Below are 18,072 nucleotides of genomic sequence, written 5' to 3' on the forward strand. Positions count from 1 at the left end.
GACGTGTCAATTATTATTTTTTTATTTTTTAAAAAGCGTATCTCATGACATAATATGATGCATGATATATGTTACAATACTCAATTTGATTCTCATACTCTATATGATATTAATTAATACTCTAAAGATTATATGAATGCCGACGTTGATTGTTAACATTATGTAAACCCTTAGTTGCACGAAAGCCTGTTCATTTATAACTTGATCTAAAATTTATTTAAAATTCTAAGAAATCCGACAAAATTTCATCTAAGCAGTTCATTATGTTGTTTCTTTTTTCTTTTTCCCCTCAAAATTGCATCCAAAATTTAGAGATTTTTTTGGGATATGCATGATTTGCTCTTAGTATGAATAACCATAATTTTAAATTTTTTTCATCAATTTTTTATCATTATTGTTTATTTTGGTTGGGAGAATTTACTATGTTTGTTTTTGCTTGAAATTTATTGAAAATTTAATAAAATTGTGGGTAAAAGTGATGGTAAAAATGATGGTTAAAAGAATCTTATCATCGCTTATACCTTTTATTTTCACGTATATCCTATTTTTTTGTTAATTCTTAATAGTTATTATTAATCTTAGTTATAACTTGGATTGTTAACTTTATTTATATAATTTATAGTTAGATTTTTTGAAAATTATATAAAAATCTTAGGTAGAATTAAAGTATGAGTGATAAAAGTGATCAGTCATATCTTATTACTTTGTTAAATTTGATTATTTATAATTAATTTTAGTTTAAAAAATGCTAATTAACCATTTTATTTACTTCAAATCTATATTAATATAAAATATTGATTTGGTTTTGAATAATAATTTATGAAAATTAGAAGAAATTGAGGATAAGAACCTTTTGAGTATGGTAGGCGAGGTAGGCGCAACAGATGGGGTTGACACAATAAGGTTGTAAAGTAATTTTTTAAACATTTGGGGGGTGATGAAATATTAAAAAGTATAGAGAATTTTTTTGATACTTTACAAATTATGTATTAATAATTTAATATATATTTTTTAACATGTGGAATTTGCCCACTATCGATTGGACTGTAAAGCTACAATAAAACTCATCCTTCATTTTCTCACCCTCTATAGATGACTCAAACTTTGAACTTCTTTATTCCATTACATTTAGAAATACACCTTAACTGTTACTTGCTCAAAAAATATATAACACATTAGAATTTAAATAATCAAAAACTCTTAAAAGTTGAATAACTTACCATCTTATAACCAGTGATAATATTTCTTTGACTAAAAAGAAGATCAGACCTTCAAAAGACATATGAAGACCCACAACAAATACAAAAAAGAAGACTTGTGAGAGACGAGAGACTTAGGCCAATGTCCTTATTCTTTTATAGCCAAAATGAGAAAACAATGTGTACCTATCCTAACTACTCAATTCTACTCTCAAACACATGCTAAAACATCCTAAGTTGCAAGAGTGTACAACCAATCATGTTCCACAAGAAAGTGGAACGATGAGATTGATACGGAACTCATAATATACAATTATTATGACGATAACTTGCACATCTTTATTGATAAAGACATAACAATCTTCACATGACAATAATTTGCTCAAGGTAAAAAGTGATCAAAGTTCTTCTTGCACTTCAAAAACTAAAGAGCAATTGTTATACGGTATTCTTCAACTCATAAAATTTCTATATGAGAAACATCTCTTCCAAAAAGTGTACTTAAGTAACTACAACTAACAATCAAACATTAGACTAGTCAAGGGAAAATCTAAACCTTCTAGTTTGAAACTCTGAGAAGACCTCCACTTAGCATGAAATTTATTCATGATCTTCTCAAGGGTTTGCACGTAATTCTCTTCAGTAGTCTTATAAATATAAAAGACCACCCAAGAAAGAGGGAGATATAGAAAAAAATATATATATATAGAGATCAAACACCTTGAAGTTAAGTGTTAATCTTAAAACACATTAAACACATTATTAATTATCTATTGATTACACAGTAGATAACACTACACCATGGACATATATTACATATATTAATCATAATTTGGCTAATGTTACCTTTTGTAGTTCCAAAATCTATATTGTTAATATTCCATTAAATATGGGCCTATGATTATCCAATTCGATGAAACAAACTGAAACAATAATACTAGATAGAATCCCAAAATTCTCATAACATATAATGTGTAATCCTTTATGGTGTTGAGATATAACTTAGCCACAATTTGGTAAATGATCCACCTATGAAAGTGGATGTTAATACTGCTTCGTATTTTATATCACAAGATCTTTTTTATCTCTATACCATCCTTAATTTATAAGGTAATTACATTGTTAAATATCTTAAGCCTTAATACAATAGAACATGAATGTGCTTTTGTGACAACAGGAAGCTTAATTTGGCAGCTTCCACTCTTCTCGTTTTATTGGGTGAAAGTATTTCTATCTGTATTTTAGTTCAGTTTGTACATAGTTGGCAGAATTGATCGCTAATTATGTATGTTGATGCTTCTTAAATATTATTTGAGTGAATGGGGTTTGATTGTATAAATATATATATACACGGACTCACTTTTGTGTAAATTAATCATATAATCAAAAGGACAAATATGACAAATTTTACTTTTAATCAAAATTTAAACAAGAATCTTAAGCATTTAATCCATGTAAATATAATGTTAACCTTCTCGTGTTTCTTTCAATCCAGGTAAGAGGTGGATTTAAGTTAAACCGACTTAGATTTGGATAAGTTTTTAGCTCAAACAATTCGAGTGAGTTGCTAACAAATTCTTTTTTTTTTTTTTGTGATTTTCTTATCAATAACTAATTTTCTTCACTAACAATTATTTTTCTTTAACAATCCTTCTTTACTATCATCTCCAGCAAGGTTTTTAAAATCGGACCGGATCGACCGATCGAACCTGCCAAACCGTGCACCGGAACAGTAAACGGTTATTGTAGAAGGCAGGACCATTTTGAGTTTAAAATCGATTTGGGCCGCGATTGAACCATCGGTTCACACCTGAACCGCAGTCCAACCTGGTTTAGGTGGTTCCGGTTCAAGGCTTTATATAAAAAAAAAGTTTTATTTTTTTTCTTCTTCCTTGCTGTGCACGCAAGACTTGCAGGAGATGGTTTTCTCCAACTTCACAAGTTAAAACCGCCGTTGATTCATGTTGCAAGCTTTCACACCGTTGATTCAAGTTTAAATCTTGCATGCAGGACATCAATTGCTGCAGTTGCTGTAGGCTCCCAAGACAGCAGTGAGTAATAATAATAATAATATATTTGGTTTAAATTAAATGATTTGTTTTATATTATGTTTGTTTAAACGCTTACTGTATAGTATTTTTTAAATTTTTTTCTTCTGATAATTTGGTTAAATAGTGCACAACAAGTCAACATTGTAATTTTTAACATTTTAATTCAACAAGGTTTTGGCATTTGATGTTTGTTAATTTGTGTTATGATTTTTGGTGTTTAATAATAGGTTAACTTATTATTGTTAATTTGTAATTGACTTAGTATTTCTGTCAATTTAATATGTTATTGTTAATTTGTAATTTTATTATGTATCTGTATTGGATATCTGGACTGAATATATTTCATTCGTAATGTGGTTAGTTTCCAAAAATTTGGAAGTTAAATATCAATCTTCTATGATACCCTATTTATATATAATAAACCAATATATGACAATTTATAATGAATATTGTTATAAATAATGGATATTGAAATATTTGCGTAAATAATTGATTTTTAGAGTGAAAGAAAATAAAATATTCAACTATATATTTTGTAGATAATGCTATTAAAGATGATGTTTTATTTTGATGTAAAGTTAATGGTTATTACTTATTAAATTTATGTTCAATAATACATATATTTTGTTAATTATGAAAAGTATGTGTAACATAAAATTTAGTATGTAAAACATATGTAATTAGACATAATTTTTTTAAATTATTACATAAAACTATAGTTCCGATCGAACTAGCCGGTCTAAACGGTTCAACCGAAACCAATATTCAAAACGGTTTTTACTCCGGTCCGGTTTTAAAAACCTTGATCTCCAGTAACCTTTCTTTTTTGACACTTTCCAACAACTTTTTGAACGATTTCATTATTAACTTTTATAAACTCATGTTAAACATTCTAAATTCCACTCAAGTTGATTCAACTCTAATCCACCAATGTTTCTGATATGGTATTACAAACTTAATCACTTGAAAATTAATTTAATTTAAAAAATAATAAAACTTACGTTATGTGGCATGTCTCAAAGTCTATTCCTTTTTGCAACTTTACTCTTCATTTTCAGTTAGTTCATCTTCATTCAATATAAAATAGTAGGAAACAGGTGTGGAAAGGTGCCAAGTGAAAGAGAAATTTTGTTATTATTTTCTACCGTCTCTGTCATGCATCAAGCAACCACCATTATCTAGTGGCTCCAGCAAACCGCCTCAAAACATTGAGAAAATTCCTTATCCAATCAGTTATAAATACAATGAAAATGTTTCAATTCATACAAAGAACAAAACTTAATATCCCTACTCTTCTATAGATAAATTTCATAACATCATCTAACCAGTTGAATAAAATCCAACATTATCAACTTCAACGGTTCTCCAAAAACCACAAATAATACTAAAAACCAGATATGTCCTCCCACATTCTTCAAGAGAACATAACTCCTATCTTCTTAGCAAAGTCATCTCCATCTTCATCATCTAAATATTCATCTTCTGCCTCTGCATTTTCACCTTCTTCATAATTATATTCTCCTTCATCAACCTGCTCATATTCATATTCCCCATCCCTCTGACCATCGGCTTCAAGCTCATGATCTTCCATTGCTTCATCGCCAATCATCCCTTCTTGAGGCTCAAGCTCACTTCCTTTATTTAACTGGGGAGGCTCATCCTGGTTGGTTTCATTTTTCCCTTCAGTCACTCCAAAAGCATCAGCTTTTGAACATTTCAATTCATCCTTATTGTTGGCTACTTCTTTGAATACAGTGGAAACAACTTGCTTTGTTCCTGATACTGCAGTATTACTGGAGCTACCAACAATATTTTCCTTGCTTTCTTTCTGGTTATTGTCATCCTCAGTGATTGATGGCATTGTTCCACTGGAAGCTGTACCTTCAGCTTTTCTTTTTCTCTTCAGAATCTCACTTAGGGGCAGTGGCCCTTTAAATGAAAGCTCACCGTCAAATTGTTGATTATTCTCAAAGCTTTTTCGCTTTCCAAGAAATTGCTGTTCCTTGCTCTCCTCATTTTTCCCGGTTTTCAGCTCTGCAAGACTTTTTGGACCAGAAAAATCAGCATTATTATCATCCATTAGTTCTCTTCTCATTCGGGGACCCCGGAGATTTCTTCCTACATTATTGTAATCCTCTTCTAGCCTCCCTTTTATTCTGTCTCGGAGCCTCCCCTGATGGAGCTTACCAGGTGACACAGGGCCCCTATTCCTTCCCCTGTCCATTTCCCTTTCTGAGTGCAAACCATTGCTACCGACTGGAGATCTACTGGGAAGCTTTATTCTACCACGAAGGCGACTGCCAAGAGAGCTCTCATGAGTGGTTGAATGGAGTGAGTCCCTTTGAGAAGAATTCCGGTGACTTCGCTCTTCAACCTTGTTGTCAGGAGAATAATCAAGATTGACAACTGATCTTAATCCATTAACCCTCCTATGCTTTGACAAACGATACCTGAGATCTGATTCATCAATTTGATCAGGGCTCTCAGCCTTAGAGTAACTCCTTTCTAGATGAGATGAACCCACTAACACTCTATCTGACAAACCTCTGTGCTGGTCCCAAGCATACTGCCCCTGTGTGCGGTCAATGTCATAGCCCCAAGCATCATGAAATGTTTCCCTGTCAATGTCGGCCATTGAATTGTAATCAATGGAGTGACTCATCTCGTATTCATTTACAGAATTCAAGTTCCTTCCTTCATGACCTCTTGTTCGGCCATATTGATCTTCATCACGGTAATAATTAGAATCTCTGAGCTCGTCATCAACAAGAACATCAAACCCAGGAGAGGACTCCCTCAGAAACTCCTCAGTGTCCTTCCCATGCTGAAAAACTTGATCATCTGATGCATGAGCCTGATGCAAACGGCTAGAACGGCTCGAAGAGTTACCATTGATGAGAGAAGGTACATTTTTTGCTTTATAGCGAGGAAACTCAACATCACCAATCAAAGGCAGTGGTACATCCCTTTCAATTCCTACAGTGGTTCTAGGTAAGGCAATTTCAGTTTTTGGAGTAGGCTTCTTACCTTCAGGAGGTACTGCAATTGCCTTTGAGACATTTGCCAGTGCAACCTTCTGCTCCTGAGTGCTCTTTTGAAGGGCACTAAAAGCCTTCTTTGATGATGGAGGTTCAGCAACAGGGGCCGCTACTGGCTGCTGCGAGACTTTATTAGTTGTAGGAGTTGTTCCATGCATAAAAGCACATCTATCACCTTTTAGGCACAGCCCCTTCTGGTAGAAAATGCATGGGACTGTTTGTTTCCCTGGATTGTGAGAAGTGTGGGTCACAGGTGTTGCAGCCGTTGCAGAAGCTGCAGTTGAGTGCGCTGAAGGGAAAGTGGATCCAGTCGAGGGTGCCGTTTGTGTTCCTAACAAGCCATCAAGAGGCTGACAAAGAAAACATCAGGATTCCACATTCATGATGCAGTAGCGATGATTGGAACTTATATAAACAATCTAACAGAACTCCCAAATTTATTGTCCACCAGATGTCAAATCAATCAAATACCCTTCACTTCAATATCTATTTAACATTAAATCAATACAAAAATGTTAGTTCAGAAGGAGGATAAACTCACCGGATGCCGGAACCCACACTTGGGATTCAAGCAATTACCATGCAACCAGAAATAACAATCCCTGGGGTTAACTCGAGCATATTCGCTGTGGCGATACTCACATTCACTCCCCTGTTGACATGTAACAAAAACGAAAGCAATTCAGTAATCACTGATGTTGGAAGCCTAACAGACATGGATACAAATAAAATGCATAAAATATGTTGAATGTGGAAAAGAACTCCAAAAAGCACATCCTGCAATCCAAATTGACATATAATATCAAGCAAAAAAAAAAAAAAAAAAGAAAGGAACAATAAACCTTTATTCACACAAAAACCCTCAATTCCCTTATGAATTATCCACGTTAGAAACAAGGGAATATTATAAGACCCATCAAGCTTGGCAACCAATAAACTTGTGGGCTTTAAAATCTAAGTAGTTACAGAGATTTGAATGACCGAACTCTTGATTAGAAATCAAAGGTCTAAACCACTTAACTAATATTTGGGGCTTTAAAAGAGAAACAATAGTAATAGAAACAGATTAATCAATAATTACACCACATTCTACAACTTGAAAAAATTTCCAACTTCCATAAAAATATTCTTAATCTTATGTTAGGAGTTTATAAGAACACATAACTTAAATTAGATTCACGAAAAAGTTACCCAAATCAGTCATCTTTTGAGAGAATTGGTTCATCATTAATTAAAGGAAAAAAAAAAACTATTAAGATACAAAAAGAGAAATATAACCCTAGAATTGTCGGAACAAAATGACCATGAAATTCCAAGATTTCATCCAAGAAATCCAACAAGATCCAAAAGAAGAAACACAATTCCCAATTTCGAGATAAAACAAGGATTATAAATCTGAAACCCTAGTTAGATCTCAAAGATCTTAAAAAAAACTAAATAAAAGCTAAAGAAAGAAAAGTAAAGATACCTTTTTGCAGGTTAAAGGAGAAGCAAGAAAGTAAACGCAATCAGTGTTTCTCTTTAAGGCTTCTTCTTCAGGCGACACTTGCAGCTGCGATTGCTGCTGTTGTTGTTGTTGAGTTGCCGCGACCATGGCGGTGTGTCGATTCGTGGTTGAAAAAATCGTGATTGAAATCTCTAAAAAGATCCAAATAAAAATTTGGAAAAACAATCAGAAAATATAAGAAAGAAGAAGGAGAAGGGGAAGAGGAGGAGCCGCCAGTAGAGAGGAGAAGAGAAAAGAGAGAAGGTATAGGGAAGTGAACTTATAGTTACATTAATTTAATTGAAGGTGGAGAGTTGAGATAATGTTTTGCGTTGCGCTGTGATTGTGTTGTTGGGTTTGGGTTGGCCTTTGCCTTCCCTGTCCTGTTTGCCTTTCTCTACTGTATATTGACCAGGATGTAACAGGACATGTCTTAGGGCCGGCCGGGCCAGATCTACAAAAGACATGGCCCATGGGGCATAGCATCAATTTTTGTGGGCCATACCAAGCCCGTGGGTTATACAAGCTATACCAAAGGTCTTTGGATTCAATTCATGGGTTGATCTGATATAAATTATACAAAAATAAATTAATTAAAAATTTAAATAAATATATTATATAACAAGTCCGCTCGATAACACATGGACTGGTCACTAAAGGCCCCCGATGGACTGGCTCATGGGACCTTGCCTCGAGCTTTCCATGTTGTGGGCCAACACAACCTACCCTTTGGAAGCTATGGTTTGATATAAGGATGTACATAATTTAGTTAAGATTGTAAAATTAAATCGAACTGGCAAAAATTATAGTTTTGTTTAGTTTAATTTAGGTTGAAAATTTTTCAAATTATTTTTTTAAGTTGGGTTATGGTTTGGACAATTTTCAAACTGAATTAAACAGTAAATCGTATTTAATATATATATATATATATATATATTATATTTGACGTAATTTTTCAATAATCAATTAAGTATACAACTTGTTATTTTCATATTTATTTTGTCATTTTCTTTGCATATATATTGTATATATATTTCATATTTATTTTAAATATTTATATTATGTTTTTAAAAAATATAATTCAATTAATTTTATTAAATGATATATATATTTAGAAATTTATGATTTTAAAAAGTTCAAATCATAGTAGTTGAATCGTATATTGAAAAACCTAGTTTTTCATATCGTGTATTGTGTATCGTATCGTATAATACTCCTTTTAAAAAATTAAAATATTAATAAAATAATAAAAATTATAATTGATAATCTATATTTTTAAAAATATCACAAATACTTTTAATATTTAAAATTTTTTTATATACACCCTTATTATACCATCTTTTTCTTTAAAAAAGTATATTGATTTGTATTGGTAATAAATGTTAAATTGTAGAATATATATCGTATCGTATTAAAAAAGTGTATCGATTTTTTCAGTTTTGTTTGAAAAAACTCTCAAACTACACTAAACTGAACCATGCATACCACTACCCTGGCACGACGGGTTATACTAGATATGATCCAACATGGCCAACAATCGTGTTTATTTTTGTTAGGGTTTAATTTAAACTAGACACCAAATATTCAAAAGTGACAAATTTACCCTCTAATTTTATTTAAAAGATTAAGCTACCCTAATTATCATTTTTTAGTTTCTTACTTGAATTTGCTATATTCTATAGGGATATGATCATTGACTTAAATTTAAGAATGGCATAAATTACAATTTCTCACAAAAAAATCTAACTCTTTCCAAGAAAATGTATATTGACGTAGTATCAAAAAATTAAATTATCATATTATCTTAAAATTTTTTATTTTCAAAAAAGACTATATCACCTTAAAATTAACAAAATTTAAAAATACCCATATAGATATTTGATTTGTACAACACCCCACTCTTTCTATCTTTCTTTCACTTTTACTCTCTTCTTTGCAATCCACGTTTTCATTGTCTCAAAGCTACGATCAAATTGTGATTGATTGAACTCCTCCCCAAGTTAAATTGTTGACTTCATCAACAAATTAATCTGCGATTTCAACCCTAAGTCGTACCATCGTCTACAAAATCTCACAATGAAAACTATCATATATTAAATATTTAAATTTGCATACGTTAAGATTCATGTTTCTGTTTGATGATTAAAATGTGATGATGGATTTTATTTAGAAATTTGTGTAATATTAAAATTGGTGAGTAGTTTATATTAACTTCAATCATGTGAGACAACAATAGAATGAATTGAGTATGTATTCATAATAGGTGAAGTGGAAAGTTGGATATGTTAGAGAAATTATCTCTAACATAAATAGCTCCGATTTTAAATCGTGCAAAGCATTGATTAGTCATATTTATATAGTCTAGTCTCTCTTGGAAAATATGTGATACTGAAATCAACATTCCATTAATGGAAAATTTTCAATTGTATTAAAAAAAATCCATTTACTAGTGAAGGTAGTTGTTGAGAGTTGAGAGGACCATATATGTTTGAAGAGAATGGTCAAGGAATGAAAGCCGAGGCAGCATTACTAGTTTATGCAGTAAAATCGTTCTGGGTCTCAAATAAACATGTTCTTGAAGTATTCATGCCTCAGAGCTTGATCAACCGTGATTCTCTCGCTTGGATTCAGACGTAGCATTCTCTGCAAATCAAAAAAATATCTCCTAAATTAATTAATAAGACCACAAATTGGCTGCTATATCATAAAACCAATTAATATACCATAAGAAGATCAAAACCAGCTGGCTCAAGGTGACTGCGGAACACTGGTGAAAGATCCTACATTGCATTGGCATGGCATCACAAGTAAGTAGGGAGTAAAGGTAAAGAAGCACAGAGACATACAGTTGAAATATGATGTGGTTTACCTTAGGTTTACTTTTTGTAAAACAATGGAGAAATTCATATTCTGCAGTCACCCCAGGCATGGTTTCTTCATTTGGCAAACCCATTAACCTTTTCATATAAGAGAATAGATTGAACATAAGTAAAGCATGTCGGCAGATAGAAAGAAAATTAGTGGGAGTGTGCTATGTTTATAAGCAGCTAGCACCTGAAAATCTTGACTGTTTCATGAAATTCATCTGCACTGCCAAATAGAGGCTTCAGGAGGACCATCTCAGCAAATATACAACCAATGGACCATACATCAGCTGGAAAGGAGTAGTTTTTGAAACCGAGCAGAATTTCAGGTGCCTTGAAAGAGGGAGTAACAGCCTATTCACAATACATATGAACAAGTTTATCATACCACTTTTTGCACTAATTTTTATTATTCAGTCAGAGATCCGTATCCAATCTATCCTTGAGTGTAATACTGATCTCAAAGCATCTGAGTAACAAACTTCCTAAATTTTTTGAGAAAAAATAAAAAATAAAAAGCTTCTTTACCATTCCAACATGAATTACTTTCAATCTAGTGCTTTTAATATCACACTGCACATGGAAAGGAGTTAAGCATCCATGGAGAAAATTGTTGGAGTGATAATAAGAGATTCCAGTGAGAATCTGATGCATAAAGCTCTGCCAAAAAAAAAAAAAAGAGAGAGAGAGAGAAAGAAAAAACCAAAGTTAGAAAATTACATCAAGCAGAGTATCATACATTTGTATCAATACACATCTTGTAGAACCTAAATTATCCAACTGTTTTAAAATAATACTTGAAATGATCAAATGAAATCGTCAGACAAAAGAACCATGAGGCTTTCATCGAATCATATTATAAATGTGGATTGTAGATTTAATCAAATGAAATGGATGGCAGCCACTCACTTTTGTCAATTGTTGATTTCTGGTGGTCGCTGGAGATTTCTTCAAGAAATCTTTTAGAGTAGGACCTGCACTCTCAAAGACTAGAAACACGCGCCTGAGACTGATGCTGAAGAAAACTTCCTGCAATCTGTGATACCCAAAAAAAAAAAAACGTTTCCCTCCAATTATAATGGACGATGCTAAAATAACAATTGACAATTGATATCTAACTTAAGTAATTAAGAAATCTAGGCATAAAGAAGCATTCTTTGTTATGTTTATATTAAAAGGCTAAGCTTGAAAATTGCTTTCTGTTGACAATGTATCAAACATGTGAATTACAATTATCCAGCAAACAATCTCAAAATGGGTAAAAACATGATACTGCAAGATTAAAGGAGGGCAATTAATGCCTGGTAATTCTGGGATGATCCATCTGTTTGAGAAGGGAAATTTGGGCGATTAATGAGATTGGAACACCAGAACCAGGATCTTTAATGCAACAGACATTCACATAAACAGGCTTGCCATTATCATCATTGTCTGTACACCTGTTAAAAACACCACAATCATCTTCTCCAATCTTCTCCAGCACACTGAACTGCAAAATGACCCAAATTAATAGAAGAATCATGAGATGACATCAGTTAAAATCTAGATAGCTTTATACCCTTCCCATTTGAATCTTGTTAAAAGTCCTGCCACAAACGCATAAATGAGATACATCATAAGAAGTCTCTATCTGAGATTCTAAAAGTGAGAGAAAGAAAGACTTACTAAACTGAAACGTGTTCAGAAGAGTGATTGAATGACTTGAATGGTAAGAATTTGATGTTCATTAGAAGGAGACTGACTGGAATCTTGATTCGGTTATAATGTTCCCGCCCAAACTCTTTGGCCCGGTTACTGTTGTTATATTGACAAGCCCAGTTAGTAAATACCCATGTTATTAGTGTATTATTCACATTTCTGTATTATTGGCGTGTTAAACATGTTTAAAAGAATTTTTAATTTAAAATGTATTAAACATGAATTATATCTCATATTTTACATTTTGCCATATTTTGAATTTTTGGCTAAACTTAAAGTATAAAATTGTCTCTTCTATTTTCAATTATTTATAAAAATGTTATTACTATTTAAAAAACCCAACAATATTTCTTTTTTAATTCTCAGTCTTAATTTTAAGTTTTCCACCCTTATGGCCTATACAAAGATTTACTCTGATATGAAGTTTGAAATCTAAGGTGATTAATTTGTTATTTTTCCTAACTGACTAGTACGTTATTTGTTATACAAAGAATTTTGACTATGTATTATATTATATTAGGTTTAATAGTTAATTAAATATTTTACATTTAAATTGTTATATCGATTTTCAATAGGAGATTCGTGAAAAGCATGGTTTTAAAAATCAGACCGGACCGGCCGGTCGAACCGGTCGGTCCGTGAACTGGCACTGTAGTCGAGTACTGTTGAAGGGTAAACCATTTTAGTGTAAAAATCAGATTGGACCGCGGTTGAACCGCCGGGTCTTTCCTGAACCGCAGTCCAACCCGGTCCTATAGAATCCGGTTCAAAGCTACATATAAAAACACTGTTTTTTTTTCCTGTTCCTTGTAGTGCACGTAGATGCAATCTCAATTGCTGCAGCCGACGAATTTCACGGTTGAATTTCCTGTTCCTTCCTATTCCTTGCCGACGATGGTGGCTGACGACGCTGCCGCCGAGGTGTGTTGGTTTGCAGGCTCACAAGGCAACCGTTTCACGACTATATTTGCAATGTTTGATGACGACTTCTCCGGCTCAGACGGTGGCTGACGACGACGATTTTTTGTTGCTGTTGTGACCGACGACTTTTCAGGCAACGACGAGAAGCTGGTGTTTTGTAACGCTTTGAAAACTTTTGGATCAATTGCTTAATTAAGGCTGGGAAAACTTATTGAAATTTTTTCAAATTCAACTGCATGACATGAATTTATGTTTGTACAGTGAATGTATTTATTGTTTTCAAATTTAAAACAAAGCAGTGATCCTTGGTTTATATGAAATCATAGGTCAATTTATATAAACAAATATGAATTCTCAATTAGAAAATATTAGTTGATTTATTATTAATTTGTAATTTTATATTACGAATTTATAATTTTATTATATATTTGTATTAAATATCCAGATTGAATGTATTTCATTCGTAATGTGGTTAATTTCTAAGAATTTGAAAGTTGAATATCAGTCTTTCTATGATACCCTATTTACATATAATGAACCAATATATGACAATTTATAACAATTATTATTGCAAATAATGAATATTGAAATTCAAATTACGAATATATGAAGATATGTATTGTGATCAAATTACGAATATTGTTATTTAGAATGAATGTATGGAATTATGTATGTTGAAATTCCATAGTTGAATTAAATAATAAAAGTGATTATGAGTTTTCGAGTATTTGACTTTCACATAACAAATATTGATGATATTAAATTTTAAAATTAAAAGTTATATTTTAGGGTTAGGGTTTATAAAAGTTTTTATTTTTAATATTAAATGAATATATATATATATATATATATATATATATATATATATATATATATATATATATATATATTAATTGGTATTTTGATTTTATTGTTATTTTATATGCGACAAATAAACAAAGTGAAAGTATGTCCTTATTTGGATTTGGAGTTTCTTCAACACCATGTTGAGTGAAAGGTGATATTACTTGGGCACATGTTTCTGAGAGTATAGATGAGAATGAAAAGAAGATGTTAAAGTGTTTATATTGTGGTAAGACAATTAGAGGAGGTGGGATATATAGAATTAAGCAACATTTGGCCGGAAAAAAAGGGGATGTTGGTCCATGCACTAAAGTTCCTCATGATGTTAGATATCAAATGGTTAATGCATTAGATGAGATTGCAACGAAAAATAAAGAAAGACAAGAATTTCGTAGGCATGCAACTCCTTTTGGTACTACTATACCTCCATTTGAGGGTGATATTGCAGTTGAAGAATTTGAAGGGTTGTCTCCTCCTATGAACATGACTGAAGGTAATACTGGTATTGAGTCTTCTGGAAAACAAATTAGACTTACAAATGATTCAAAAAGAAAAAGACTGATTGGTGTTGGGGATTTTTTTGCTCCAAGGACTACTAGTGGGGTTCAACCTTCAATAAAGAGTGTTTTGGCTGGAAAAGAAGCCAAATGGAGAGACGATATGATTGTTGTGAGGTTTTTATATAATGTTTGTATCCTTCTGAATGCATTAAATTCTATTTATTTCCAACCTATGTTAGATGCCATTACTGTAATTGGGCCTGGATATTAGCAGCCGACATATCATGAAGCACGAGTGAATTTGTTGAATGATTCAAAGAAGAAAGTGCAATTACTTATTGATAGTTACAGAAAAAATTGAGAAGAAGTTGGTTGTACACTTATGGCTGATGGTTGGACAGATATTTCTAGTAGGTCGCTGATAAATTTTTTAGTATATTGTCCAAAAGGGATTTGTTTTATCAAATTAGTAGATGCATCTGATGTTGTAAAGAAGACGGACACATTATTTAGGTTGTTTGAGGAAATAGTATTATGGGTTGGGCTTAAGAGCATTGTCCATTTTGTGACTGATAATGGAGCTAATTATAAAGCAGCTGGAGGATTATTGTCTGAAAAATATACAAATATTACTTGGTCACCTTGTGTCGCACATTGTATCAATTTGATTTTGAAAGATATTGGTGAAATGGATCACATTATTAGAATTTCCAAATGTGCATCTCTTGTGACAAAGTTCATTTATAATCATACATTATTGATAGTTGGGTTGAGGAAGAGAGAAGGATGAAGAGAAATTATACGGCCTAGTGCAACCCGATTTGCTACGACTTTCATCGCATTGCAAAGTCTTTTTGAGCATAAGCATGACTTACAAGCGATGGTCACTGACAGGTTTTTTTATTGATTCTAGATATGCAAAGAGTAATCAAGTCAAAAAGGTTGTGATCATAATTCTGAATAATGATTTTTGGAAGGAAATGGGTATAATTGTAAAAGTTGTGGAACCATTGATGCGTTTGCTTCGTATTGTAGACGCAGATGAAAGACCTTCATTAGGATATGTCTATGATGGAATGTATAGAGCTAGATTGGGGATAAAGAAGTTGTTTAAGAATAAAGAGAAATTTTACAAGCCTTATACTCAAATAATCAAGTTGAGGTGGGATAAGACATTGCGTCGAGGTATTCATGCAGTTGCGTATTACTTGAATCCTGCATTTCAGTATGATCGTGAATCTTTCTGCACAAAACCAAAGGTATTACAGGGTTTTCTAGATGTTGTTGAGAGTAAAACATATATGTTTAATGTTAGTAAGGCGAAGTTAGTAGAAGAAAGCAGAATGTTTCGTGATTGTGAGGGGAGTTTCTCGCATCAGCTTGCTATTGAAACATGCAAAACCACATGACCTAGTATGAATTTAACTTATATGTTCCTTATGTCTCGATTCTTTTTCCAATTTATAAAATTCTATCACATAATTATTTACATGTTATTTTGTATTAGATGGATGGTAGAAAACATATGGGTACAGTACTCCCAATTTACAGAAGTTTACAATTAAAATTCTTAATCAAACTTCAACATCTTCAGGCTGTGAGCGTAATTGGAGTGTTTTTGAACGCATACATACTAAGAAGAGAAATAGATTAAAGCATCAACGTGTAAATGATTTTGTTTTTATTCATTATAACTTACGGTTGCAAAATAGGTAACACAATTATCAATTATGTTTCATTACATTTATAAATATTTTGATTTACACTATTTTATCATGTTTAAGGATTATTTCCAACTTTGCATGTACCCTATTTAATGCTCTTTAATTTTTACTTTTTATCATTTTGGCTATTTAGGTTATGTTACAAGAAATTAAATTTTGATCCAATTGATTATGAAAGTATCGATAAAACAGATTTCTGGATAGTAGACGAGGAAGAGGAGTTCAATGAACTTAATGCAGATGAATTGGATCAAATGCTTTATGGAAAGAGCTCTATTCCTATCAATAATGATTCAACAAATTATGATTTGTCACATAATTTCTCAGGTAAAAATATTTTTTTAGTACTTACACAAATATTTACACACTTATATAAATGATTGATTTTTTAGGCTGAAAGAAAATAAAATATTTAATTATAAATTTTGTAGATAATACTATTGAAGAAGATGGTGTAGAAGATGAACAATTGATAGATGGTGCAACAGAAGCGATGACAAGATCTTTTATCATTAGTGATAATGAAGGATGACTAATTATTCATTTATTAAACTTTATATTAAACAAATTATATTTTTGATATGTTTTGTTAAATGTTCAATTGAATATTATTTGTTTAATAATGGTTATGTTGATTGGTTGATTTTATATTTTATTTAATGCATATATTAGATTTCTGATTTGTTTTAGTGTTCAATAATTAATAGTGCATGTGTTTGCAGAATTGTATTTGTTTTATGTATATGTTTTGTTTTGATGCAAAGTTAATTGTTATTACTTATTATATTTATGTTCAATAATGTATATATTTTGTTAATTGTGAAAATTAAAAAGTATGCACAATATAAAATTTACTGTATAAAACATATATAATTACTAATTAAACATAATTTTTTTAGGTTTTTACATAAAACCGATCTAAACGGTCCAATCAACCGGTTCAAACGGTTCAACCGGTCTGACCGAAACCAGTACTTAAAACGGTTTTTATCCCAGTCTGGTTTTGAAAACCTTAGTGAAAAGTACTAAAATTATTATGATATTGTCGTATTTTTAGAAACGTATTATTGATGATGTACCATATTAAACCTGTATATACATATTTCGTATTTTTCTCATATAAAAATTTTAGAGGCGTTTCTTTATAAATGTATTTTTTATTATTTGTCATATTATCCATATAATTTACATATTATTTTTTTCTGTTCCCGTATTTACTAACTAGAGTCACAAGTTCAAATGTTGTATTATGCACCTAGGACATTTGGTCCGAATATTTAAAGATTAATAATTTATTTTTTATTATTACATTATTTTTTTGATGAAATAAAAATTTTTGATAATTCTTTATTATATTGATTTTATTATAATTTTATCTTTATTTATTAATTTTTTAGATTAAAAATAAACTTAATTTTAATTAATATAACAATTAACATAAAAAATATTTTAAAATAATTATATCCAAACACATTTTAAGTAAAATAATACATTAATATTATTTTATTACATCTAACTAAACATATTAATTATTTGTACATATCAATTTTTATCAAATATAGTAATAATATATATAATAATCTTTTAAGTAATCTAAGTAATTTATTTTTGTGATAATATTTTATTTATAGCTATACGATATTATCCGAACCAAACGCACCATGACTTAACAAAATCTTATATAGTTGTGCCACTAATATGTAGTAATACAATCTTTAATTTTAGTAAATATTAAGCAAAAGCTAATT

The 18,072-nt window shown here is 31.2% G+C and overlaps 2 protein-coding genes across 4 annotated transcripts; both read right to left on the reverse strand.

Annotated features, from left to right (window-relative positions):
- Positions 1-4,458: 4,458 nt before the first annotated feature.
- Positions 4,459-8,049, reverse strand: LOC123214121 (zinc finger CCCH domain-containing protein 17). Its single transcript, XM_044633856.1, has 3 exons — positions 7,757-8,049; positions 6,830-6,940; positions 4,459-6,638 (listed from the first exon to the last, which is right to left on the reverse strand). The coding sequence occupies exons 1-3, from the start codon at positions 7,880-7,882 to the stop codon at positions 4,665-4,667; spliced, it is 2,211 nt and encodes a 736-aa protein (XP_044489791.1). The 5' UTR covers positions 7,883-8,049; the 3' UTR covers positions 4,459-4,664.
- Positions 8,050-10,160: 2,111 nt separating this feature from the next.
- Positions 10,161-12,359, reverse strand: LOC123213075 (cell division control protein 2 homolog). 3 transcript variants are annotated; one of them, XM_044632421.1, is made up of 9 exons: positions 12,304-12,359; positions 12,197-12,224; positions 11,940-12,127; positions 11,548-11,674; positions 11,167-11,298; positions 10,829-10,992; positions 10,644-10,731; positions 10,498-10,554; positions 10,161-10,417 (listed from the first exon to the last, which is right to left on the reverse strand). In XM_044632421.1, exons 2-9 carry the CDS (start codon positions 12,203-12,205, stop codon positions 10,334-10,336), a joined length of 849 nt encoding a protein of 282 aa, XP_044488356.1. In that variant the 5' UTR covers positions 12,206-12,224; positions 12,304-12,359; the 3' UTR covers positions 10,161-10,333. The 3 variants fall into 3 exon arrangements, with proteins under 3 accessions (XP_044488356.1, XP_044488354.1, XP_044488357.1); XM_044632419.1 differs by lacking the exons at positions 12,197-12,224; positions 12,304-12,359 and having other exon boundaries at positions 11,940-12,189; XM_044632422.1 differs by lacking the exons at positions 10,498-10,554; positions 12,197-12,224; positions 12,304-12,359 and having other exon boundaries at positions 11,940-12,189.
- Positions 12,360-18,072: the final 5,713 nt, after the last annotated feature.

This window comes from Mangifera indica, chromosome 4, assembly GCF_011075055.1.
Source record: "Mangifera indica cultivar Alphonso chromosome 4, CATAS_Mindica_2.1, whole genome shotgun sequence".
Taxonomy (NCBI): domain Eukaryota; kingdom Viridiplantae; phylum Streptophyta; class Magnoliopsida; order Sapindales; family Anacardiaceae; genus Mangifera; species Mangifera indica.

Coding starts and splice junctions, on each gene's coding strand:
- LOC123214121 (XM_044633856.1), bottom strand. CDS start 7,882: ATGGTCGCGGCAACTCAACAACAACAACAGCAGCAATCGCAGCTGCAA. Junction 6,941..7,756: donor CTCCTTTAACCTGCAAAAAG/GTATCTTTACTT, acceptor ACATGTCAACAG/GGGAGTGAATGTGAGTATCG. Junction 6,639..6,829: donor AGTGTGGGTTCCGGCATCCG/GTGAGTTTATCC, acceptor TTTCTTTGTCAG/CCTCTTGATGGCTTGTTAGG.
- LOC123213075 (XM_044632419.1), bottom strand. CDS start 12,160: ATGATTCTTCTATTAATTTGGGTCATTTTGCAGTTCAGTGTGCTGGAG. Junction 10,555..10,643: donor TTACAAAAAGTAAACCTAAG/GTAAACCACATC, acceptor AATGCAATGTAG/GATCTTTCACCAGTGTTCCG. Junction 10,418..10,497: donor CTGGTTTTGATCTTCTTATG/GTATATTAATTG, acceptor TTTGATTTGCAG/AGAATGCTACGTCTGAATCC.